The sequence below is a fragment of the Scylla paramamosain genome, chromosome 18 (genome assembly GCF_035594125.1).
Source record: "Scylla paramamosain isolate STU-SP2022 chromosome 18, ASM3559412v1, whole genome shotgun sequence".
Taxonomy (NCBI): Eukaryota; Metazoa; Arthropoda; class Malacostraca; order Decapoda; family Portunidae; genus Scylla; species Scylla paramamosain.
Window position 1 is genome coordinate 15,863,178 of NC_087168.1, and position 26,472 is coordinate 15,889,649.

Sequence of the window (26,472 nt, forward strand, 5' to 3'; positions counted from 1 at the left end):
GAGGAGGCAATGTGAACTTTTCGTCTTTTCAACCTTTGCCGCTTTCCGGACTCTTGGATTACTCCCGAACTTCGTTTTTTACTTTACAGAAAAGAAATATCGCGTGTATTTTAAAGGTAATGGAATGAATTAGGTTATTCCTCCTCACCCCTGAATGTCGGTGCGCTGTCTTATTTCTGATGAGATATTTTTGCTGCAGCATTTGGCGAGTGGAAATGCTTGAGAGGTAAACACTAATCTTTTGCTTTTCTCCTTTAGGCACTTTGGAAAAAAATCTTGACTTAAAAGTCTGAAGGAATTACTTATGAAAGTGTAGTGAATTATACAGCATCCTTTACCATGAATATTGAAACATCCTCCACTGACGACTAGCTGTGGGAGGCAAGTATTCCAAGTGTATACATGTGTAAACTGTGCATGGCAGGCTCCTGTATACCATCCCATGAGTCACACACTTTGCCGCTCCAATCCCCTTTCTCCTCGCCTCTCAGCACCCCTTCCTCACCTGAGCGAGAGCAGCGTGCCGTTCAGGTGGACACAGGTGAGGGCGCGTTCCTGGCGGCCCACTTGAGGCAGGTCTACGTCAATCCACGCCTCGGGCGCTTGTGACGGCCGCGCAGTGGAGCTGCCCAGGTGTGGATCGCTGCTGCTGCCACTTTCTGCCGCCTTCACCGCCTGCAGCGCCGCCGCCTCGGGGAAGGTGGCGTCCTGCTCCTGACTGTCGGGGAAGGAAATGGAGTTGTCTTCTGGCGGGTCATCCAAGTCGTCTTCAAGCGGGTCGTTGGGGATGGTGGGGGACGGCTGGCACGGGCCCCACTCCCCCACCCGCAACCGCACCATTGGCTCTGTCTCCTCCTGCGGGGACGCCGGCGAGGCCTCAGAGGGAATGCAGTCACCCAGGCAGGGCCGCGACTCGCTCAGGGGTGGACAGGGGCTGCCCCCTTGGGTCGGCGCAACCACCACAGAGCGGGTACGACGCTGAGAAGTATTGCATGAGGAGCAAGGCACCCACTCCCCCCAGGGACCCACCACGCAGTCCTGGGGGCAGGTGGTGATGCAGGCAGCCTCGGGGGAGGGCCGCGGCCGGGGGCATTGGTCCAGGGGAGCATCGGAGCCCTCCACTTGACACTTGGCAGACCTATTCCGCAGGCCGTGGCAGAATCCCTCGGCGTCCCTGGCGCGGTCCGCTCCAACCTGGCAGGGCGACCACGCCCCCACCAGCCACTCGCCGTCTGCAAAGAGAGGAAAGGAGTCATATGCTGCGGATACATAACACTTCTGAAACTTGAAACTTGTCTTACTGGCCAACTGGCGACGCTGAGACTTAATGTTTGGCTTCAGATCCCACACCCACCTAATGCTGTATATATCCCACTATGACATGATGGAATAAGTAGCTGCATGAACATTCTTGATGGAGTACCAAGAAAAGAAAGAAAAAAAAACAAAAACAGATGAATGAGTAAACACTCGGGCGCCAAGAGGGCGGAGTACAGCCCTGGCTTCCCGGAGCAGACTGGTGAAAGTGTGAAATATGAATAACACAGACGGCGCGGGTATCGACCACCACAATATGCATGAAAAACTGATCTGCATATGTCAAGCGCGAAGATTGATTCCCAGAACGCCCTACGTATCAGCGCCTCGCCAGCCCTGCCTTGCCACAAAAACACTCTGATCTGGCGAGAGGCGTGGCGGAGAGTCTAGAGAGTAACGGCAGAGTTCCCAGTCACGGGCGAACCATCACGTATGTATCTCTGGCACCTGCAGGCGTTCACCAGCCATTCCTTCAGCGCGACACCTATAAAGGCCCATAATACTGTTGACCGGGGAAACAATGTGCGGCTGAATTGTGGAGCTGCCGCCGATAGAGCAATGCGGCTGGCGGGTTGGCTGGGGAATTCTCTTTCGTATACAAACACGACTGACTATTGACCAAGCCTCTGTGCTGGGCGGGAGGCGGAGGTGGAGGAGAGGACGATGCTATAGTTAGGTCAGTGTGAACAAGGATGGGCGCGATCTGCCTCGGTATTCTCCTAATGGCCGTGACAAACATTGGCATCTACGTGAGAGAGAGAGAGAGAGAGAGAGAGAGAGAGAGAGAGAGAGAGAGAGAGAGAGAGAGAGAGAGAGAGATCGGCCAGAGGATTTATCTCGATATTAAAGCTCCGTCATATGCTCAGTAAAATATAAGCAGGAGCGTGGCGTACATTTACCTTTCAACTGAAGCAGATCGTGTCGCAGTGAATGGACTGGCAGTGAGGGATCTTTGAGTCAACATCATTTCCTTCCTGGGTATGTAATAAGCCTTAGTAGGAACATAGAGGCATGAATGGCCTGTATGTTTGCGTGTATGTATTTGTGTTGACTTAGTAGGTAGAGAGTAAGTGGTAATCCAGGGAAGGAGGAAGGGTGTGTAAGCTTATCCTGCTGGTGAAGTGGTCGGTGCTAAAGGCTGTTTCCTTCGTCTTATATATTCTTGGTTCGCATCTCAGGATCTTGAAAGCCATGGATTGCTGGAACCTGTATTTGACTGTTACTGTATTCTTTCTGTTTGTCGTTTTCTTAGTTTGAGTTATCTTAGTGATTTTACTTTTCTTGTCATTTGTTGTTGTTGTTGTTGTTGTTGTTGTTATTTCTTTATGCGTCTAGTATTGTAGAAAAAAGAGGATGTTAGGAGATAAATGTACTAGTGATGGTGTCATAATATGTGTGTGTGTGTGTGTGTGTGTGTGTCTAGCGGCAATCAAAGTCTTCTACACACACACACACACACACACACACACACACACACACACACACACACACACACACACTACTTAAAGCCGTTTTTTATTCATTCATTTTTTCCCCCCATCCCTCATCTCCCTTTTCCCTTTTCCCTTCCTCGCCGCCGCCGCCGCTGCTCCAATTTTTTACCTGAACGGAACTTTGATACCAAAAATGAGACCCAAACTTTGACGGAACTCTTTCATTAATTGCCGCAGAAGAGACGAACCTGAGGGATGTTACTTTGTTGCCGCCAAGTTCACCCACTTTTTTCCACTCTCGATTTTTCCTTCCGCTGCCAAAAGGAGAAAACAAGTTGAATTTTTATGTTCTCCGATACTTTGTCATCGTCATTATGTTCCTCCTCCTCCTCCTCCTCCTCCTCCTCCTCCTCCTCCTCCTGTATGCTGTATTGTCCTGTTTCTCTTTCCTGTGGCTAGTTGGAAGTGGTTACCAAACAGCCTTGTAAGGACATAAAGGTCTGTCGCTGTTTGGTTTTCCTTTGTATTTCTTTGTGTTCCTCCTCCTCCTCCTTCTCTTCATATTAAGTTTAATGATAATATATACAAATACTTCAACACCAGTTGTCTATGTTGCAGAGAGAGAGAGAGAGAGAGAGAGAGAGAGAGAGAGAGAGAGAGAGAGAGAGAGAGAGAGAGAGAGAGAGAGAGAGAGAGAGAGAGAGAGAGAGAGAGAGAGAGAGAGAGAGAAAGTTCCAGTACACGTTTTTCTCATCTTTCTTCTGTATAGTTCTTATCTCTCATCATTCTTCCTTCATCTAAACCCTTTTCACTCCTCTCTCTCCCTCCTTCATGGTCTCTTCCTCTCCCTCCTCTCCGTTTATCCTCTCACCTCCCCTTCCTCCCATTTTCCTACCCACCACCCCCATCACTTCCTTCCCTCCTTACTCTTCCTCTTCACTATCTTTTATCTTTTAATCATTACTTTTTTTCTTTTCTTCCCTTTTTTTCTTCCTTTTCCTTTACTTTCATCGTCTACCTTTTTACACGTTCCTGTTCATTCTACCTATTTTCAACCTTATTTTCTTATCTTACCGTATTTTACCTTTGTTCTTACCCTGTTTCATCATCATCATCCATCTTTCCCTGTTTATTTTTTATTCATCCTCTTTTGTTTGCCCTTTTCTTATCACTTCCTTCCATTCCTCTCTTTTGTATAATCGCTCCTCGTGTTTCTTGTCTCCTCTTTGTTTGTTTACTCTCCCAACATCCTCGATTTCCTCCTCCTCCTCCTCCTCCTCCATCATCTATCTCTCCTCTTAACCCTCCTCCTCCTCCTTCTTCTCCTCTTTCATCTCCTCCTCTATCTATCCATCCATCCATCCCTCATCTTCATCCATCTCCTTTTCCTCCTCCTCTCTTTTTTACTCTCTTCATCCTTCTCTTTCTGCTCCTTCTCCACCATCCACTTCATTTCCTCCTCCGTTTCACTCTCATCCTTCTCCTTGTCCTCCTCTTCCTCCACTATCCATCTTTCTTCATCCCTCTCCTTCTTTCCACCCTCTTCACCCTTCTTCTCTTTCTCTTCCCGCTCATCCCTCTCCTCCTCCTCCTTTCCACCCTCTATCGCTCTCCCTCCTTCTCTCCCTGCTGGCGTTGTTCATCCTTCTCTCCCTCTCGTCTTTCTCCTTCCTCGCCTCGTCTTCCCGTCCCCCGCCTCGTCCATCACGGCGTATCAGCAGCATCTTCCTTCCTTCCTGGCCGTGTCACGAGCCGCCCTGCCTCGTCTCGCCGTTTTCTTTGTGCGGATTTGTTGATTTTGAGAGCGTTGTCTGACTTTCCCACACCCTACCCCCTTCTCTCTCTCTCTCTCTCTCTCTCTCTCTCTCTCTCTCTCTCTCTCTCTCTCTCTCTCTCTCTCTCTCTCTCTCGTCGTAGCATTGAAAACGTGGTTGGTCTACGCTATATATGTTGTTTCTTCTATGTTGCTAATACTCAGAATCATATTCGTAAATATTTTAAGCAGCAATGAAAGATGTTTGTGTTTTCCAGTGACTTTCTAACGAGGATTCTGCAACATTAACGGAGGAAAATGCCCCTAAGAACCTGACTAATAATCTATGTGTCCTTTGGAATTAGTCTTTATGAGAGGCACGAATATTTAATAACACGAGTCTTAGGCTGTACGAACCCTTGGGAGTGTATGTGACTGGAGGCTGAGGAAGGTGATGTGATGTGACGTTTGAGTGTACTTGTATTCTTTTTCTTTTATGTAAGGTTGGGGGCTGTAAGACGGGTACTGGCCAAGGGTAACAAAACTGGGAAAGAAAAAGCCCCTGAAGGTACCATTCCATAAAAAGGATAGTTCAGAAGTGAGGCCAAAGGTACATTGAAAAGTGTCCCTACAACCCCTAAGCCCTCCCTTGATGCTGGATTAGTGAGCGTCTGGGGAAGTGTTAGTGTGAAATGTGGTGACCTCTTGGTGTGTGTGTGTGTATGTGTATGTAAGGAAACAAAGAAAGGTGTGGTTTCTCCTTCCCTGCGTCTTTGTCATCCCTTACCAAGACGTAACCCTTTAATTTCTGAACTTTTTTTTTCCCATAGTCAGCCACAACTTTGCTGGACAGACCTTTGCACTAGTGTCTTAAATAGTCGGCTGTGAAAGAAAACCTCCTGTTCCCTTTTTTTTTTTGTGTTTATGCAGATTTCCTTTTTACAGTACTCACTATTAAAGAACGATCATAGTTAGAAAAGGGATAAAAAGACTCATATTTTTCACTATAAGATAAACAAAAAAGATGTCAGAGGTCTAGAAAGTGTCTTCGTTCGATCTCTTTTTACTGGTCTTTTTTCACTGGTCTCTTTCCGCTGTTCTTTGTTCACTTCTGTCCGCTCACTGGTCTTCATTCACTGGTCTCTGTTCACTGGTCTCTGTTCACTGGTCTCTGTTCACTGGTCTCAGCAATACAGTGATGGAACATAAAAACACCCGAGGATATTATTTTTCATCGTATTCCTAAATTTGTATTCATTCATTCTAAATCTCAGTCACTCGTCCACGGAGAGCTGTGAATATTTGCCGAAAACATACACTCACACACACACACACACACACACACACACACACACACACACACACACACACACACACACACACACACGAGTCTAAGTTGGATTCTATGTGCATGCTACTTGTCATTGGTATTGCTAGATAAAAAATGAAAAAAAGTTTGGGGCAGAAAGTAAAGCGCTGCATTTCGATGTTCACCACCACCACCACCACTACCAATACCTCTACTACTACTACTACTACTACTACTATATATATTTCCTTCTCTTCCATTCCCTCACCCCCTTCTCTCTGTCTCTCTCTGTCTCAGCTCCTGTCCCATTTGTTTTATATTTTTGTCGGTCTGTCTGCATCTCTCTCTCTCTCTCTCTCTCTCTCTCTCTCTCTCTCTCTCTCTCTCTCTCTCTCTCTCTCTCTCTCTCTCTCTCTCTCTCTCTCTCTCTCTCTCTCTCTCTCTCTCTCTCTCTCTCTCTCTCTCTCTCTCTCTCTCGCTGAATTTCGGGGCCTCTCGTGACACTCGACATAGATCCCATTGGATTTCCTCAGTCATGGGGATTTATTCAAAAAAGATTGCGTTGCTCTTTCAGCACTGCATCCATCCATTCATATATACATACATTCATACACACACACACACACACACACACACACACACACACACACACACACACACACACACACACACACACACACACAAAAAAAAAAAAAAGACACACACACACATGAATACATACATACATGAACGTAGTTGATTTCCAAAATTGAAAAGACAAGCAGACGAAAGTTATTTGTTTGTATAGAAGGAACACAAATAACGATACTGACGTCCATTTTGAGTTCTTTTTTCTAGTTAACTCTTTTCTCTCTCTCTCTCTCTCTCTCTCTCTCTCTCTCTCTCTCTCTCTCTCTCTCTCTCTCTCTCTCTCTCTCTCTCGGGAAATGCAAATTTGTGACCCTTTATTTTTTTTCTTCCGGTTTTGTTCCCTTGAAAAGAATAAAAAGGAAAAAAAATATCTATTGCCATTGTCATCGTCGTCATAATCACCAAAAATCTGCACTTTTATTTACTTACTCCCGTTGTTTCCCTCGCCAACTTTCACGCACCGAAAACCCGAAGAAGAAGAAAAAAAAGAGAGAGATAGAAGAAAGGCGTATTCACTATTAGCATCATCAAAAGAAAAACATAAAAATACGTATTCAGTATCATTGTCATCATTATCGTCGCCATCTTCATCATCATTACCATTGTTATCATCATTATTACCTTCCGTGTCATGATTAGGGGTGTAATATACCTGGCGGCGGGGTCCATCCGTCTTGGCCTTTCCCCAAGCGTCCCACTAACAGTCTTACAGGTGATGAATGGTGCAAGTTCAGCTATGCCTCTCCTCCTCCCCCTCCTCCTCCTCCTCCTCCTCCTGATCTTCTACTTCTTCTTCTTCTTCTGGTCTTCCTTTTCTTCTTTAATTTCTCCTTGCTCCTCCTCCTCCACCTCCTCTTTCTCATTCTCTTCATTAACCTTTCTATCCTCGTATTCTTTCTGATTCATCATCTTCTTTAATTTCTTTGCATCCCCTTTTTTTTCTTTTTCTTCCTTTTCTTTCCTTTATCCTCCTCTTCGTCAGTTTTCTCATTCTTCCTTTTTATTTTCATTATTCTCATATTCTTTTTATCTCTCTCTCTCTCTCTCTCTCTCTCTCTCTCTCTCTCTCTCTCTCTCTCTCTCTCTCTCTCTCTCTCTCTCTCTCTCTCTCTCTCTCTCTCTCTCTCTCTCTCTCTCTCTCTCTCTTCCGCCACCTTTATTTTCTCTTTCTTGTTTCTCCTGCCCTTCTTTTCTTATCTTTTCATGCTCCTATCTTTATTTTCTCCTCTTTCTTCTGCTCCTCCTTTCTTTTGTTCCTCTTCCACCTTGTCTTCGTCCCTCCCTTATTGTTTTTCCCTATCTCCCTGCTTCTCATTTTTCCTTTTCTTTCTTCTCCTTTCTCTTATTTCTCCCCCCTTCTTCCCTCTTCATCTTCCTTTTTTTCTTTTTCCACTTTCTCTCTTGTCTCTTCCTTATTCTTTTTCCCTGTCATCCTGCTTCTCTTTTTCCTCCTCGTTCTTCTTCTTTCTCTTATTCCTTGTCCTCCTTCGCTCTTCTTTCTTTTCATTTTTCCCACCTTCTCTTCGTCTCTCCCTTATCCTTTTTCCTATCTTCCTGGTTTTCTTTTTTCCTTCTCTTTCTTCTCCATTCTCTTTCTCCTCCTCTTCCCCCTCCTTCTCCTTTTGTTCTTCCACCCTCTCTTCGTCTCTCCCTTATCCTTTTCCTTTTCTTTATTCTCCTCTCTCTTACTCCTTCTCTTCCTCTTTCTCCACTACCACCACCACCGCCACCACCACCACCACCACCCGCCATGGCTCAGTAATATTTCTCTCACCGGACAGAGTGTAAATATTCAAAGAGGAATACTGATACATGCTGTGATTCATCTTGAGGTACACTTTCCGTCTCCAGGGACCGCTTTAGGATTTTATTGCATTGTGTTATGACTGCCACTCGATGTGTTTGTGCCTGCCTTGCCCCGATAACACACACACACACACACACACACACACACACCTGGGATAAGTTTTTTTTTTCTTAAAAGTGTTGTATAATTTTTTGTAGTTTATGAATTGATTGTATTATTTGTATTAAGTGCAGTTTATACATTGTCGCTTGGTTTTAGCGTGGATGAGCTTTGAAAGAGGGATTTCTATAAGGCTTTACAGGTTATTGGATGTACTCCGTGTGTGTGTGTGTGTGTGTGTGTGTGTGTGTGTGTGTGTGTGTGTGTGTGTGTGTGTGTTCCTTTCTAGCCTTATTTTTCCATATACACCGTTTTCTTTCTCTTTACAAAATCACAATTCAAAGTCTTACCTACCCTAGAACTCTAACTAACATAACTTTCCATAACCTAACATCACTTCCCTTCACCACTTCCCCTCCCACAACACTGAAGCACCACCAATCCCCAGCGACAAATGGGGAAACACTCAGACTATCTCCATTAACTTCCCTCTTGCTGCCTCTTGGTCCAGAGACAGGGGCTGGAAATGGTGAATCTTGTTTTGGTATGGGTCAGTAATCACTAATCCTTTTAACTCCCTTATCTTCTGGCGGCTGGACGGAGGGCTGGAGGGAGAGATGGAGGCCGGTAGGATACTGGGAGAGACTGGGAAGGTTAAAGGAAGGCGTGTTAGGGAGAGATGCAGCGAAGAAGAATGTGAGGATGTTTTGGTGATGGGGTCTAAGCTGGATGGTTGAACTGTGAAGGTAGAAGGATGGGAAGAGAGGGGGGCACATTTGACAGGGTGAAGAAGGAGGAGGTGAAGGAAGAGGAGAAGGAGGAAGGTCTGGTGGAGGTTGATATTGGCGCATTAACGAGGGAAGGAAAGGAGGGAGGGAGGGAGGAAGGGAGGTATGCAAGGAAGTCGGGGGGGGGAGGAAGGGTATGGAGGAAGAGAGAGATACGGTGTGGTTTATGTAGAATGAAGGAGAGAGAGGGGAAGGAGAAAGGTGAGAGAGAGGTTATATTCAAAGGAAGGAATAGGAGGATGGAGGAAGGGACGTAGCGGAAAGAAGAGAAAAAGACTAGAGGGAAGGAAGGAAGGGAGGACGAAGGAAAGAGGGAAATGTTATACACGAAGAATAATAGAACATATGTAGGTAGGAAAGAAGAGGAAACAAAATGAAAAGTATGTAGAAGAAATGAAAAAAAGGAAATAACAAATAGAGAGAAAGTAGAGACTGAAAGGTATAGATGTAGAAGGAAGGAAGGAGAACAGGAAGGAATAAATAGAGGAAAAGTAAATAGACTGAAATGTATATCTTTAGAATGAAGGAAGAGAGAGAATAGGGGAAAACGTAAATACTGGAATATTATGCAAAGAAGTAAGGAAGAAAAGAAGGGATAAATGGGGGAGACAGTAGAAGGGATTAATAAGGGGAAAACAAATAGACTGAAAGGAATACGTGAAGAAGGAAGGAAGGAAGGGATGAATAGGGAAGGAAGTAAAGGGACTGGAAGGGATAAAAAAAGGAATAAATATGTGTCAAGATTAAAAGAGGATAAAATATATATACGTGTAGAAGGAAGGAAGGGAGAAGGGGATAAATAACAACTAAAGAAAATAAGCACACGTCAGGAGATTTGCCCAAGAACTAGTGGATTAAAACAAGGCGGATGAGGCGTTCAATTGCAGAAGGATTTTAAATACGTGTTGCAGCCTTTCGTTCACTCATTCCCTTCCTTCCCACCTTCCTCCTTTCCTCCTTGCTATCTTCTTTCTTCCTTCTTTCTTTACCTCTTTTCTTTTCTTCCTTTTCCTCTCTTTCTTTCTTTGCTTGCTTTCTTTCTTCCTTCTTTGCTTCCTTCCTTTTTTCGTTGACTTTGTTTTCATCCTTCTTTGGTTCCTTCATTTCTTTCCTTTTTCGTTTTCATTCCTTTCCTTCTTTCTTTCTTTCTTTCTTCCTTCCATCTCTTTTTCTTCCTTCCCTCATTGCTCGCTTCCTTTCTTCCTTCTTTCCTTCCTTCTCTTCTGCCCTGCTTTCTTCTTCCTTCCTTCCCTCGCTTTCTTCTCTTCTTGCTTACCTTTCTACTTCCTTCCTTTCCTTCCTTTCTTCCTTCCTTCCTCCCTTTGTCCTTTTATTCTCTTCTCCATGCTTGAGTTCTTTGCTTCTTTCTTTGTTTTTATTTCTTCATTTCTCTGTACCTCCCTCCGTCTCTCTCTCTCTCTCTCTCTCTCTCTCTCTCTCTCTCTCTCTCTCTCTCTCTCTCTCTCTCTCTCTCTCTCTCTCTCTCTCTCTCTCTCTCTCTCTCTTCTCTTATATCTTCTTCGCTTATTTTCCCTTCCTTCCATCCTTCTCTCCTTCCTTCCCGCAGTCTCCGGTTATTACTACCTCTTCTCCTTTGTTCTTACACTGTTACTGGTCCATTCTTCTCTTTTTTCTCTCTTTCTCTCCCTCTCTCCATTCTTCCCTTCACTTCCATTACTCTTATCTGTATCTCTTACATCCATCCATTACCGGTAACGTTCCTTTCTCTTACACTGTCTCCTTATCTTCTCTTTTACCTCCGCCATCACTTTATTGTATTACACCTTTTGTCCTCATTCTTCTTCCTCCTCCTCTCCTCTCCTTCCTCCCTTTACTCCTTTTTTTTTTTCTTTTCCTTCCGTGTTGTTGGATTTTTTTATTCTGTTGTTTTTTTTCTCTCATTTTGTGTTTGATAGTATGGTTTTCTGTTTTTTCTTTCCTCCTCCTCCTCCTCCTCCTCCTCCTCCTCCTCCTCCTCCTCCTTTTAATCTTCCTGTTGCGGCATTTTTTTTATGTTACTGTTTTTTTCTTTATATTCCTGTGTGTCTTGTATTCCTCCTCCTCCTCCTTTCCTATGACCTTGCTGTTCCCTTTTCTTTAAACTTGCTGTTCTTTTCCTTCTGCTTTTATTCCTTTGTACTCCTCCTCCTCCTCCTCCTCCTCCTCCTCCTCCTCCTACTCCACATCTCGTTCTGTCCATCGTTGCTTCCGCCACGTCTTACCAGGAACTCTCTATCTCTTTCTCTCAGCTCCTGCCGGGCCGAGGGAAGGCGAAGAGGAGAGGAAGTGATGGCGAGAGTCATACGCTTAGCTCTGATGCTCACTTCCTCTTCCTTGGCCTGATATTGAAGTGCTGGTGGAGTTTTCTTGCTCTTTTTTCTGTCTTTTTTCTCTTTTTTTTGCTCTTTTCTATTTCTTTTTCTAAGTTTACATAAGTCCTGGGCATTAAAGTCTGGCTGGTGGATCTTTCAAGGATGAGGAAAGAAAGTTAAGGGAAATGAAAGGAAAGGAAAGGAAAGGAAAGGAGGAGGGAAGGAAAGCAAGGAAGGTAACCGAAAGAGAGAGATAGAGACAAGATGGTGAGTGACAGAACGAGGATGAAGCTTCGAATATAAGGAGAAAAGGAGAATGAGGAATTGTCTCGCACATGAATAGAATAATAAAGAAAAGCCAATTCTAGTTTTTCTCAGACCCCGCAATGGCTGTGTGTTTCTTGCTGTAAATCCTTCGTGTCTTTTCAATAGATAGCAACGTTGTATTCCTTTAGGCGCAAACGATACCACTTTCTCGCAGTCATAATTCCGTGTTATCAGTAATACAGGTGTGCGCATAGGTAAGCTCACACTGCGCTCTTTGGCACCACTGCTTGACTTCAATAGGATCAACTCTAATTAATCTTATTTATTACTCTTTTTCACCTAATTGGACGCGAGTAATTAATATTTCTTCATATAATCACGTTTGGATTCATGTAAGCGATCACGTCCTATACAAGGTTAAACGTAATTATTCCTCCTTTGACTACGACCAATACATCAGATTTTAAGATCACTCCATTTCATTCAGCCCTTCCTATTCGGACGCGATCTGTCACTTTTTCAAAACAAGATTGGAAGAGAGGGAGACTGATTCAGAACCTTGTTGCCTGCTTGTCCTTCCTCCCTTCCTTCCTTCCTTTCTTCCTTCCTTCCTTCCTTCGTTCAAAATTACAACATTTAATTCAACATTTCTAAGTCACACACAATTTGTCACTTTTTCAAAATAAGACTTGAGGAGGAAAAGGAGAAAGAGGTCAATTCAAAACCTTGCCTGCCTGTCCTTCCTTCCTTCCTTCCTTCCTTCTTTCCTTCAAAATTACAACATTTAATTCATCCCTTCAAGTCAAACCCGATTTTGTCACTTTTTCAAAACAAGACTGAAGGAGGAGATTGATTCAGAACCTTCTTGCCTGCCTTTCCTTCCTTCCTTCCTTCCTTCCTTCCTTCCTTCCTCCCTCACTCCACTTGGAAACTTTTAGCCCTCCTCAGGACGTCCCTCTTCCCTCTCGTGCCTCGGCGGGGAAAGCTCATTTGTGGGCTGCAGATTTTGCCCGCGAGTTAATGGAGTGTTGGACGCTGCACCTGTGACGCCTTTGATTCGCTTACTGGTTATTGAAATGAGAGCAAAGTAACTTATACCTGTACATTTACCTGTTTGCTTTTCTACCTGTCCCTACCTTCACCATCGAGGAGGAGGAGGAGGAGGAGGAGGAGGACAGTTTTTTTGCAAGACTAGTGGAAAAAGAAGACAAGACGAAGGAAGAGGATGAGGAGGGGAATAAAGAAGAAAGAAGAAATCAAGGAATAAACAAGCATATGAGAGGGAATACAAACATTTTGAAGACCAAGAAGAGGAGGAAGAGGTGAATGAGAAGGAAGTGGACGAGAATGAGACGGGAGATGAAGGTGGAGGAGGAAAAAAACAAGAGGGAGGAGAAGACGAATAACAAGAACAAGGAAAAAAAAAAGTGGTGAGAAGAAAAACTAGAGAAAAGGGTAAGGAAGAAGAAGAAGAAGAAGAAGAAGAAGAAGAAGAAGAAGAAGAGGAGGAAAGACGAACAAAAAGAGACTAAAAAAGAAATTAAAAAAATAAATAGTGGAAGAAAAAAGGGGTAAAGAAGAAGAGAATGAAAAAAAGGAGAAAAACACGAACAACGAGAACAAGAAACTAAAGAAGGAAAATAAAAAAAGAAAACAATGAGAAAAGAAGAAAAAAAGGAAGAGAAGAAAAAATAAAAGAATAATAACAAAAACAAGAACTAGAAGACGAAAACAAGAAGACTAAAAGAAAGAAGAATAGAATAACAAGTCTCAGAAAAGCGTACAGAGGTAGTTCATTCTCACCCCGCAGCTCAGTCTCCCATTGAAAGCGATGTCAACTTTTCTTTCAGACTCATCACACAAGTTTAGTCGATGGTGCACAGGATATACGGGCAGCCAGGCGCCTCGTGAACTGAATGCTTCGAGGAGAGGGCCAGGAGGTGGTGGGGATAAGGGAACTGTCGGCAAATGCTGGGATGGGGAGATTGCGACTATAAACTTGTGGATTGGAAAAGTAAATAGAGAGGGGATGGAGGTTTAAAGGCCAAGTGTAGAGTGAGCCGCGGGGTACATTGTGTGTCAGAGGGAGTTAGGGAGTTGTATCGTGAGGAGGTGTCGTGGGTTTGATGTGGAGTTTTTCGTGAGTTTTGTTGTAAGTTTGGTGCATTGGTGGTGTGTTGGTGTGGAAAGCTGTTTGGTGGGAGATAAGACTGGCAGTACTGTTTCTTCTTGGGATGATTTGGTGTTTGCTATTTGTGTATTTTGTATTTTTTTTTATTTGTGTTGATTTGACGAGAGTTGGTAGTGTTAGAATATTTGGAGAGAGAGAGAGAGAGAGAGAGAGAGAGAGAGAGAGAGAGAGAGAGAGAGAGAGAGAGAGAGAGAGAGAGAGAGAGAGAGAGAGAGAGAGAGCGAGACTTACACACAAAAAGCGAATAGTAGTGTTTAAAATGAGAGCGGGTTATGTAGCGGGATAATTACTTCTGTGTACTCATCTGTCAGTGCCTGTACTTCACCTGTTAACTGCCTTGTGTTCTGAGTAGCATCGTGTAACAAGGCGGGGTAGTTCATTTACGTAAGGCTTTGTATCTTATTACTATTATTACTTATCTTCTTTTTGCTGTGGTTTTCATTGTGGGTTTTTAATATTGTATGGCTTGATGGTCATATAATATTGTTGTATTTTTCGTAATACAAGATCTATATTAAATAACAATGTAATGATCGGTTGTTAAGTTGAGTTAATTTTCTTCTTTTAGTGATCGATTGTCAAGAAGCAAAACTATTATAAAGAAACAAAACTACTATCTTTTCTTTATTGATCAAATGTTAATAAGTAGAACTGTTTTTTTTTTTCCTACTTCTTCTTCTTCTTCTTCTTTTCAACCTCCTCTTATTCCTTATAGAATTCCGAGAAGTGACTCATATTTTTTTTTCTTTTTTTTTTTTTTTTTGCTCTCTCCCTCTCCTCGTAGTACAAGAACTTATGTATTTCACTTTTCAACATGTTTTATAGAGTGGTTTGAGGAACTTATATGGCGTGCAAGTTTTGAAGTGGTTTGCAAACTTGGATGGAAAGTCAACAGCTGTGGAAAAGTTGGGCATTTTTTTTCTCTTTCTTGGGGGCGAGTGGTGGCTTACATTACTTCCCCTGTACCCTGTGCCTTCACCATCATCACCCTCATCATCATCATCATCATCATCATCATCATCATCATCATCATCATCACCACCACCACCACCACCACCATCATCATCATTACCATCATCATCATCATCAGTTTATGAAATCACTGCAGGACAAGAAGCTTACCGACCTCCACAAGTCTCTATCTGTTCCCCGTTTATTCCAGGCCTCCTCACCCATACATCTCATCTCACACCAGCGCCATATGGCCACGATGTTGCGGCGCATTTATCTTCAATCAATCAATCAATCAGTCTCATCGCATCTTTCCACGTACTTTTTTTAAAATCTCTTCTTTAAAAATAATGAATATATATACTACAAAAATAAATGAATAAATAAATGCTTATATACCATCATCAAATGGAAAATTCACAACAAAACGTATATTTTTTTAAACCTCATAGAAAATAATATCCTACAAAGAAAATGAAACAGAATATTCGTAAACCATCATGCAGCTGAGAGTTCATAACAAACCAAGTAGAACGTAAACTCTGACCTTTTGTTGATGGGGGCCATATAAGAAAAAAAAATATTCTTACGTAACAATCAAGTTTATGTTCTTTTCTTTACCTTATATTAAAAGAATGGAGGAAAGAAAAAAAAACATGTGAAGGAGGAAGAACAGAGAAAATAACAGAGAAGGAAGAGGAAGAAAGAGAGGGAGAGAGATGAGTAACAATCAAGTTCATTATTTTTCTTTACTTTTTATTAAGACTATGAAGAGAAAGAAGATAATATTTAATAACGAGGAAGAAAAGAAATTGAAAGAGAGCTAGGGAAGGAAGAGGAAGAGAGAAAGAGAGAGGGAGTAGGGATAAATAACAGTCATTTATTTTTTCTTCATCTTCTTTTATAAGTATGAAGAGGAGGAAGACAATACATACATGAAAAAATAAATAAATAAATAAGAATATTACGATAGAGTAACAGAACGAGTGAAAGAAGATGAACCGAGAGAAACTTAACAAAGGATGAACAGAAAGGGTAACAGAATAAGAGGTGATGATGAACTGAGGGAACGAGGGGCACGAAACACAAGTAGCTGTGGAGAACATGATGTAATGATAACAGTTTAGCTTCCATTGTGTTTGTCTTTCATCACCTAAGTACTGGGTGTGGTAATCCTGCCCTGTTTCCTTCCGTGGTGAGTCTGGAAACCTTTGTGTTGGAATGGTATATATATAGAGTAAGAGAGAGAGAGAGAGAGAGAGAGAGAGAGAGTGTGTGTGTGTGTGTGTTCTCAGTATTAGTCTTGCTATACTGGAGAACGAAAAGAGAGAAAGGTGAAGGACTACAAGAGAGAGAGAGAGAGAGAGAGAGAGAGAGAGAGAGAGAGAGAGAGAGAGAGAGAGAGAGAGAGAGAGAGAGAGAGAGAGAGAGAGAGAGAGAGAGAGAGGTAAAAATAGGGCATCACTACATAACTTTTCGCCAATTAATTGCTTCTTGTATCCAGAAAGTGTTATACTCTTACTGTCTTATAGAGGAGGAAGGAATAGAAAACAGGAAAAAAAAAATAACAGTGAAGAGGGGAGAATGAAGCGAAAAGAAATTGTTATAGATGAAAAAATAAGATAATAATTAGAAATAGATTCTGGGAAATAGATTCTGGGAGGAGGTTGAGAGAGAGAGAGAGAGAGAGAGAGAGAGAGAGAGAGAGAGAGAGAGAGAGAGAGAGAGAGAGAGAGAGAGAGATTTTAAGTTTTAATGATATTTATTTTTACCTCGTAACATAAGGATTATAACTTAAATTTCGTCGAAAGGTTGAGAGAGAGAGAGAGAGAGAGAGAGAGAGAGAGAGAGAGAGAGAGAGAGAGAGAGAGAGAGAGAGAGAGAGAGAGAGAGAGAGAGAGAGAGAGAGAGAGAGAGAGAGTTCTTAAATACCTCCTCATCAAAGTGGAAGAAAGCAAAAAAAAAAAAAAGTTAAAATTAGCAAGTTAATTCAGCTCCCAATATACTTTAATACAACCTTCATAAACTAGAAACTTTGAAAGAAAAAATGCATAATCCCACGGTTTATGCAGATATTCTTTTTTATTCACTACTTCACCGGATTTTTTTTTCCTTACTGCTTTGCATTTTAAGGGAGAACGCACGTAACTCAACCTCGTATACCAATATTCAGAAAAGTAGCCGTTAACTTGTCACGTGATTAACCTTTCGAGTGTTGTGCCTTGTCTTTGGGTAATGAGATTGTCGAATGCTTGTTATGGGGTGTACTTTTGAAACACACTAAGTACTCGAGCATTTTAATCCCTGTATCTTTTTTTTCCGCTCAGTAAAATCGTCAATATGTACTGAAATGTAGTATCAGCTCTTAGATTAGTGAGATGAACAGGTGCAAGTTATGGGTATATTTTGAAAACACGGTATGTAATCAAATATTTAAAGTCTTCCTATACTTTTATTTCCACTTTGTAAAATCGTCCTTTACTGTAAGAGAGGCTTTGATCAAGGACAAGGAAACTGAAAAGAAAAAAGAAAGTTCCTAAAGAAAACAGTAAAAAATAAAAAAAGGTTCATTATTATATTATGACTCTTGAAACCGTCTTGAGCTATTATAATGACGTAACACTTATCGCACCTTCGTTAACAAGCACTTAGAAAATTTTACAGTAATGAAGAAACCTCCTCTTATTCACTGTAATGACGCAACAATTTTCATTCTACCGTTAACTAGGACACGGAAAATTTAAATAAGTGATGTTTTCTCCTTTTATCTACGGTGATGAGGTAACAATGCTCACACTCCCGTTAACTATGACTCGTAGTGTTTAAACAAGTAATGTTGAAACCTTTCTCTCATCAACAGTAATGACGTAACAATTCCCACATTTCTATTAACTAGCACTCGGAAAATTGAAATGAGTAATGTTTGTTTCCTCTCGTGTTGTCGGGGTGAGGGTCGTGGGCGGCAGGGAGTGAGTCCAGGTCTATCTCCCCCTGACACTAGTTATATAAAGGCCAGCGGCGTCTTTCTCCATTTTACCTGACTCAGTTTCCCCGGCTTCACACTCCGAGGACACCTTTCCACACCCTCCTTCCTCCCTCCTTCACCTTTTCCCATCTTTATTACTCTACCCCATCCTGTTCCTTCCTTTTCCTCAATAATTTCACGCTGACGACATGTTTCCCACGCCGTCTGCTTTCCTTCTCCCTTCTTCCTTCTCTCTTCGATGTTTATTACTCCCTCCCACCTCCCTTCCTTCCTTCGCAGCGTTAATTTTACACATCTCTCACTTTCCTCCTCTTTTATTCTATTTTCTAGTTTTCATTACTTCTTTTCGTCTTTTTTCGTCTTTTCTCACCTGTAATTTTAGTCATCTCTTCGTGTCTTTTCCTTTAATTCGACTTTCCAATCTTTACTTCTCTTCTTTACTTCTTTTTCTTCGTTCTAATTTTACTCATTCCGTCTCTTTTCATTCAACTTTCAAATTGTCTTCTTTTCTTTACTCCGTTTTCCTTCGTTCTCTAATTTTACTCATCTGTTTTTTTTTTCCCTCTCATTCGACGTTTCAACTCGTATTTCTCTTCTTCATTCCTATTATCTCTTTATCTTCGTCTCTCTCTCTCTCTCTCTCTCTCTCTCTCTCTCTCTTTCATTCCATTTGTTTTACTCCTCAGTCTTTACTCATTTTAATCCTGTTCCTCCCTTCCCTCTTCTCTTCTAATTCTACTCATGTGTCCTTCTATTTCTCTTCCTTTTTCTCTTTCTCTTTTTCAGCCTTCCATCTTTTCTTCCTTCCGTGTCAGTTCCTCTTCCTTCTTAAATGTTCCTTCACTTCTATTCTTTGTCATTTATTTTTCGTCTGTAGTTTTTCTTTCACTCCTTTCATGCAATTCCGTCTCCTATTCACTCTCTCTCTCTCTCTCTCTCTCTCTCTCTCTCTCTCTCTCTCTCTCTCTCTCTCTCTCTCTCTCTCTCTCTCTCTCTCTCTCTCTCTCTCTCTCTCTCTCTTCTCTTCTTCCCAATTCCAATTCCTTCTCTCAGCCACTTCGTTCTTTTTCTTTTTTTCTTTCATCCTCTCCGGTTTCTTCGTTTCCTATTACTTTTTTCCTCCTCCTCCTCCTCCTCCTCCTCCTCCTCCTCCTCCTCCTCCTCCTGCTCCTCCTCCTCAGCCTGAAGCTATAACACCTTTTCTGAAACGAACCGTAGCAATTAATTGGCGCCAAAACTTCTGAAGTGAGGCCAGTGTTTTCCTTGGAGCGAAGTTGGAAAAGTAGAAACTGCGCTACAGATTTCAAATGTATCCTGCCTCGCCTTGTGCATTATTAGATTTAAGTTTGTGGAGGAAAAGAAATAAGGATTTTGAGGAAGAGGGAGAGAGAGAGAGAGAGAGACGAAAAATGTGGAAGTTAAAGGTGGAGAGATGTAGAGAAAGAGGCAGCAAAACTTTACTTAAATCGTTAGTTTCTTCTGCTGTAGAAATTTGTGGGGTATATGTACGTTTAATATACTTTTCTTACTTACTCTTATCACCCTCCTTCTATATCTTCTTCACCTGCACTTTGACCCTCGCCTGACCTTCCCTTGCCTCCCTGTCTGGTTCCTCTGTATCCCCTCAGCCCGTCACATCTCCCTATCTCCTCCACGCCACCCACCAACGTCACCACAAACTAAAACTCATTGTGGATAAAGGTGCATATTTAATTAATCCTTTTATTGCTAATGACATTTGTTTCCTTAATCACTAAGCACTCTAAGACATTTCTTCTTGTTCTACAGCTACCTTACTTAACTTAACCAAACTTAAACACTATACTGGTAAAAAAAAAAAAAAAAAAATTCAAACCACTTTTTCTTTCTTGTAGACGCTTATAAAGATTTCACACATTGTGTTTAGTGTCTGGAATCATTGCATATTGCAGGAAAAGGGTTAAAAATTAGAGTAAAGAGAAGGAAATACACGCACCTAACGCTGAATACTAAGAACAACTAATGTACAAATACAATATCAAAAACTAAATACAACTAGCATATAATATTACCACTTCTCATTCCTCTCTCTTCCTTTTGCTTACCTCATGAGTGGCACAGAACCTAAACTCTGACCTACAAGTGTGTCCTTTCAGTTTCCATATGCTTTTGAACATTATATGGGTTTGCTGTGTGTGTGTGTGTGTGTGTGTGTGTGTGTGTGTGTGTGTGTGTGTGTGTGTGTGTGTGTGTGTGTGTGTGTGTGTGTGTGTATGTAGGTTTTGGGTTTATGTGTGTGATTTCATGAGGAAGAGATTGTAAAGGAGTACAAACCGACAGAAGGACAAACAAACAGGTAAATAAACAGACAGGTAGATAATTTCACAGACAGGTCAGACAGAAGTGAAAGTAGGGAGAAAGACAAACAGACTGATAGACAATTCAAATGGGCAGGATAGACGGAAGAATAAACATGGCGGAAGATAAACAGACAGACAGACATGCTAGATAAAAAAATAAATAAATAAACATGAAGAAATACACACACACACACACACACACACACACACACACACACACACACACACCTTTCATACAGACGTGCAGGTAAAGTCCTATCTATCAAGAGAAACGAAAACATTGTGCCTGTACTGTTTGGCTTTCTCGACAGCGCTTCGGGAGTGGGAGGTGGAGGTGGAAGAGGAGGAGTGGAGGAGGATTAAGGGGAGGAGGAGGAGGAGGAGGAGGAGGAGGAGGAGGAGGAGGAAGAAGAATTGGAGGAGGACAAGGTTGAAAAAACGAGTATGGAGTTTCAGAGAGAGAGAGAGAGAGAGAGAGAGAGAGAGAGAGAGAGAGAGAGAGAGAGAGAGAGAGAGAGAGAGAGAGAGAGAGATGGAGATCCACACACACGGACACACAAAGATATAGGCAGACAAACAGACTGGGAGACAGACAGACAGACAGACAAACAAATCCAGCGAGAAAAATAAGAAGGATAGACGGAGAAGGAAGCATTCAATATTTCAGTACCCCCACCCTCTCTCTCTCTCTCTCTCTCTCTCTCTCTCTCTCTCTCTCTCTCTCTCTCTCTCTCTCTCTCTCTCTCTCTCTCTCTCTCTCTCTCTCTCTCTCTCTCTCTAACCTCACCGCTGCTCCGTGTTTAAGAATCTTCCGCAACTTTCCTTTTGAGGTTCATCGAGCTTTGTGAATGAAAAATATGACTTGATTTCACGTACCATTGCATACCGTGATTGTGTACCTGATGATGTGATGGTAGCGGAGAGTAGCAGACGTGAGGGTGCAGTGAGGCGTGGCGGGTGTTTGAGTGCGGCGCGGGTACTGGGAGAACTCAGGTTAAAGAGTATTGGAGGTTTGGGAATCGGGGGAGAGAGAGTGATGGATTGGGATACGAAGAAAAGAGAAGGTGCCCCGTAGAGGATTTTAAAGGGGGGTTTTAAGATACTTTTCGAATTTTTGGATAATCATATTGACTTCAGTTTGTAGGGTCTGGCATCTTCAGTGAGTCATTTTTTTTTTCAGCTTTTTGTTGCTCTTTGCCAGAAAAAAAAAAAATGAATTTGTAACTTGGCTTCCATTTTAGGATGTAAAGTTTAGTTGATTTTTTTATGAAGTAGAGAGAATAATGAATGACTTTTCCCTATCATTGTAATTGGAAGAGGTTGAGGAATGGGGAAAGTGAGAGTGATGCATTAGATATAAAGAAAAGAAGAGGTGTCGTAAGGAATCTTGTAACTTGGTTCCCATTTTAGCGTATAAAGTTAAGTTAATCTATCACGAAGTAGAAAGAACAATGACTGGCTTTTTCTCTGTCATTATAAAAACATTACACATTATAAAAACATTACTTCACCTTCCTTCAGATTTCCTTTCCTTTCGCCTCATTTATCTTAGTCAGTCAGTCAGTCATTCAGGCATCCAGTCAGTCAGTCAGTCAGTCAGCCTTTCACTTAGTCACTTACTCCTCTCACTCGGTCATTCTGTCAGTCACTCAGTCTATCTTCTTAATCAGTCAGTTATTCACTCACTCACTCACTCATTCACCTTTCGTAGACACCCACTGAGAATCAAACCCACATCTACTGCTACATAGACACCTTTGCTAACCAGTACACCACTACACCAGAAAACCTTAGCACTTCAGCATTATCCATTATAGTTATTCCTCATCTATTTGTAGACTGATGAACCAAGAAGAACCAGACAGAGGCGTGTTTCTGGGTAAGACAGAGAGACTTGAGTACGGATCATGTTTTGTAAAGCTGAGAGGCAGGAGAAGGGAGGTGATTGGAAAGGAAGGGAGACAAGGAAAGGTACTTGTCGGGAAATGGATGTTTGTAAAATTATAAAGACGAGAGGATGAGTGTTTGAATTTAAAGAAGGTAGAGAAAAGAACTGATTAAGTGGAAAATGCTAATAGAGAAGTAGGGAAAGGATGATGACTGTTTGGGTAAAAGGAAGGTAGTGAGAGGAACTGATGAAATGGGAAATGATGATGGTTGGAGAGGTAGAAAGATGAGAGAATGAGGACTTGGATGCAATGAAGGAAGAGAGAGGAACTGATTAAATAGGAGATCGTAATAGTTAGAGAGGCAGGTAGAAGATGATGAGTGCTTGGATAAAAGGATGGTAGAAAGAGGAACTGATGAATTAATTGTGGGAAACACGTGACTAGTGGCTGGATAGAGAGCACGAGAGTATCCAGCGAAGGTACTCAGTGTTGCAGGGTACAAATGAACACATGACGAGAATTAGAACACATGAACACACTTAAAACACACAAAGCAAGTAAAGACAACGCAGTAGAGGACACAATAACAACCTTGCGTGGAATATAGAAAACAACAAATTTACGTAGAAACAAAACCAAGCAAGTACAAAATAAGAAGTCAGGGAAATAAGGAGAGAGAATTCAAGAAGGCGAATGTTTTGGAGTAGAGAAAAAAAAAATAGGAAAGTAAAGACACTATAATAAAGAACAGCAACTTTACACACAAACAAAACAAAACCAGTACAAAAAAAAAAAAGAGAATACCAGGGAAATAGGGAGAGGGAGAGGGGATTCAAGAAAGCGATGTTCTGGAGAGAGAGGACGAGAAGGGAGAAGAGAGGGAGAGGGGTGAGGGAGGGACTATGATGGGTAAAGAATAATATCTCCGGCAGCTGGAGTTTCATATGGCGGGAGTAAGATAAATGGAGGACTTTGCTTCAGCCGGCAGCAAATTGGTTTATCCCTGCGTCAGTCTGAGGAAGGAAAAGAAAAGGAAAACACACAGGAGGAGGAGGAGGAGAGGAAAGAAGATGGCTGAAGGAGGAGATGGAGGAATAAGATGAGAAAGAAAAGGAGGAGGAGGAGGAGAAAAAAGGAGGAAGAAGGAAGAAAACGCCAGCAGAAGGAGAAAAGGAAGAGATGGAGGAATAAGAGGAAAAAGAGTAGGAAAGCACATAATAAGAGGAGGAGGAGGAGGAGGAGGAGAGGAAAGAGGATGCCAGCAGGAGGAGGGGAAGAAGAAGATGGAAGAATAAGGTGAGAAAAAAAGAAGAAAATGAGAAGGAGGATGAGAAAGAAGAGATGAAAGAGTAAGAGGATAGAGAAAGGGAGGAGGAGGAGGAGGAATAAGAAAAAGGGCGTCAGCATTGGAGGAGAAGAAGGAGATGAAAGAATAAAAGGATACAGAAGAAAAGAAAGGAAGATGAAGGAAGACGCCAGCAGGAGGAAAAGGAAGAGATGGAGCAATAAGAGGAGGAAGAGGAAGAAGATGGAGAAGAAGGAGGAGGAAAACAAGTTGAAGAGCTAGAAAGAGAATAAGGACAAAGAAAAGATAGATGGAAGAAGAAACTGCTACAAAATAAAGAGAAGAAGAGAGACGTAGGAGGGAGAGGAGGAAAGAAGCAATCGTTAACTTACGGCATGCGAAAGAGGAGGAAGAAGAAGAGAAAAGAATAAGACTGTAATCATACCCAAAATCTACCCATTTCCTACGTATATCACACTAACATAACCATTACGTTGCTTGCCACCACCATTACCATCACCACCACCAGCACTACCCTAGCTTACAGTACCTTATATCTTAGTTGTTTTTCACCCTTGTATTCTTCCTCGACCATATACCATCCCACCACCACCACCACCACCACTACTGTACTGCAATAACCTCTCGCCACCAGCTCACCATCCTTCACCATTCCCGCCGACGATGCTCGCTATTCCTGTCACAGTCAGCCGCACTATAGCCCAGCCCGCCCAACGCATCGCCGCCCTTAACTCCCGCACACCCACGCCCCCGCGCCTCGCCAAGCCACGCCACCCACACTACAGTACCCATAAGTAATTCTGCCTGACATTAGCCGCTCTCTCTCACCGCATTCACAATTGTAGCCTTGCACTTCATGGATTCTCATTGTTTCCTTCCTCCTCTCCTCCTCCTCCTCCTCCTCTTCTTCCTCTTCCTCTATCTCGTAGTTGTCGTCTTCCTGTTCCTCCTCCTCCTCCATATCTTCCTTCCTACAGCGTCTTCTCCTGGTGTGTTCCTCTCTTCCAGCCTACAGCGTCTCTTCTTCTGCCTCCTCCTCCTTCTCCTCCACGTCCTTCAGCTGGTGGGGACTCTAAGTGGTCTCTCATCTCCATTATATCTCCGGGCCAGTCTCGCATATACATCCTCCTCCTCTTCCTCCTCCTCCTCCTCCTCCTCCTCCTCCTCCTCCTCCTCCTCCTCCAGAACGGGATATGCCCCAGCGGGATGTATTAAACCGCCCCCGGAGTGTCCTGCTTAATTTCTACGCCGAATGTTCTGTGGAGTCGAAACAGTGTTGATCTTATGCCAGGAGCGTGGGTCTGCTGGGTACGAGAGAGAGAGAGAGAGAGAGAGAGAGAGAGAGAGAGAGAGAGAGAGAGAGAGAGAGAGAGAGAGAGAGAGAGAGAGAGAGAGAGAGGCAGTCTATGTGTCTATCCTTCAATTAGTTCACTTAGACGAAGACATAAATGACTGACTGATTGACTGACTGACCGACTGACTACCTGCGTGACTAGCTGACTGACTAATTGGCTCCCTAATAAATCAAGCTGTGCACGTGTTTCCTCTAAGTCAAAGTTAAGTCCCTCGGCGCCGAGAAGCTTGACCGGCGCTCGGCTGCAAGTTGTGGCTCTCGCGGGAACTTGTGCGGCTGAGCAAACAGGTGCGGGGCGAGGCGCGTGTCTGGAATTAGCTTGCCCAACATTTCCTTGCGGCGAAAGTCCACACTGCTATACGCTCCACCTGCTTCTTTGCCTCTTTATCCCTTAAACTAGCAAATCATGTTTATCTTTCTCATTACCTCTATTGATGAATAAGAAATAAGCATGGGAAGGTGAAGAAAGACATTAACCCTTCATGTGGCACTCCATGTATCTTAGGAATATTAGATGAAAATTTGCCTTTTTTATAAGACAATCTGTTAATCTCCTTACTTCTCTATTAATGAATAAGAAAAAAAAAAAACAACGGAAGCTGAAAAAAGTCCATTAGTCGTATACGTGGCACTCCATATATCTTAGGAATATTAGATGAAGATTTTACTTATTTTTTTTTTAATAATACAATCTATTAATCTCTTTGCTTCTCGACTGATGAACAGTAACACAGGAAAGCAAGGGGAGCTGCAAGAAGCCATCAGCTCCACACGTGGCAGTTCCTGTATGTTAGAAATGTTTGTCTCTTTTTGATAATGGTACGTGTTATTCCTGTATCCTTTTAACTAGAAAATAATGCTTTTTTTTTTTCCTCCCGCTATTGATGAATAAAAACACAAGAAAGAAAAGGAAGCTGCAAGAAGCCATCAGACCTACACGTGGCAGTACTTGTAGAAATGTTAGATGAAACTTTGTCCTTTGAATAACCTACAAATCTTTTTTTTTTCACTCTGTTGATGAATAAGAAAATAAAAATCAAGGGAAGCAGCAAGAATACATCAGATTACACGTGTCATTCTCTGTAAGTCAGGAATCTTAAATGAAGATATGACATTTGAATAAGGCAATATATCACTCTTATCCTTTTTACTGGCAAATCATGTCTTTTTTTTTTTTCTCTCTCTCTATTAATGAATATTAGCTAATTAATTTGATAGGAATGTTGAACCAAGTCTTGTCTCGCTGAGTAGAGTAATTAGTGTTACTGGAAGGTGCATGAATTGGGATCCTTAATCTTTTTTTTTTTTTTGCTTGACTCTTTGCTGTAGTCGACCTTTGTTACCATTTAGAGCAGTGTAAAAAATGTATGCTTGGTCGCAATGAAAATCAAATGAGAAAATATAAGGTCAATTTTGTCTCTTTTGAGCAATAAGACTGATTAAGAGACTGTATTACTAAATATAAACGTCTGGAAAGTTATAGGTGAGCAGCATAAAAAAAATTGTATGGGAATAAAAAAAAATGATGAAGTAACATGACGTAAGTTTAGACTATAATTCCGGAAGACAACCAGACACAAATGTAATCATGGTACAGTTTAAGGTTTCTAATGACTGTATTAGTATTTCCTTACAGTACAATCGTTTAGTGTTACTGAAGTTAAAGTTTTATATTTTCATTCATTCTTATATTCATTTTTTTTTTCTGCGTAAGACAAATAAACACAAGAGGAGACGTGGA

General features: G+C 42.1%; 1 protein-coding gene across 1 annotated transcript in view; it reads right to left on the reverse strand.

Moving 5' to 3' along the window:
- LOC135109366 (thrombospondin type-1 domain-containing protein 7A-like) overlaps nt 1-26,472 on the reverse strand; it is a 214,746-nt gene that overhangs the window by 121,247 nt on the left and 67,027 nt on the right. The window contains exon 2 of the mRNA XM_064020758.1: nt 506-1,232. Within this exon, the coding sequence (XP_063876828.1) occupies nt 506-840 (335 nt within the window). The 5' untranslated portion in view covers nt 841-1,232. The remainder of the gene's footprint in view (nt 1-505; nt 1,233-26,472) is intronic.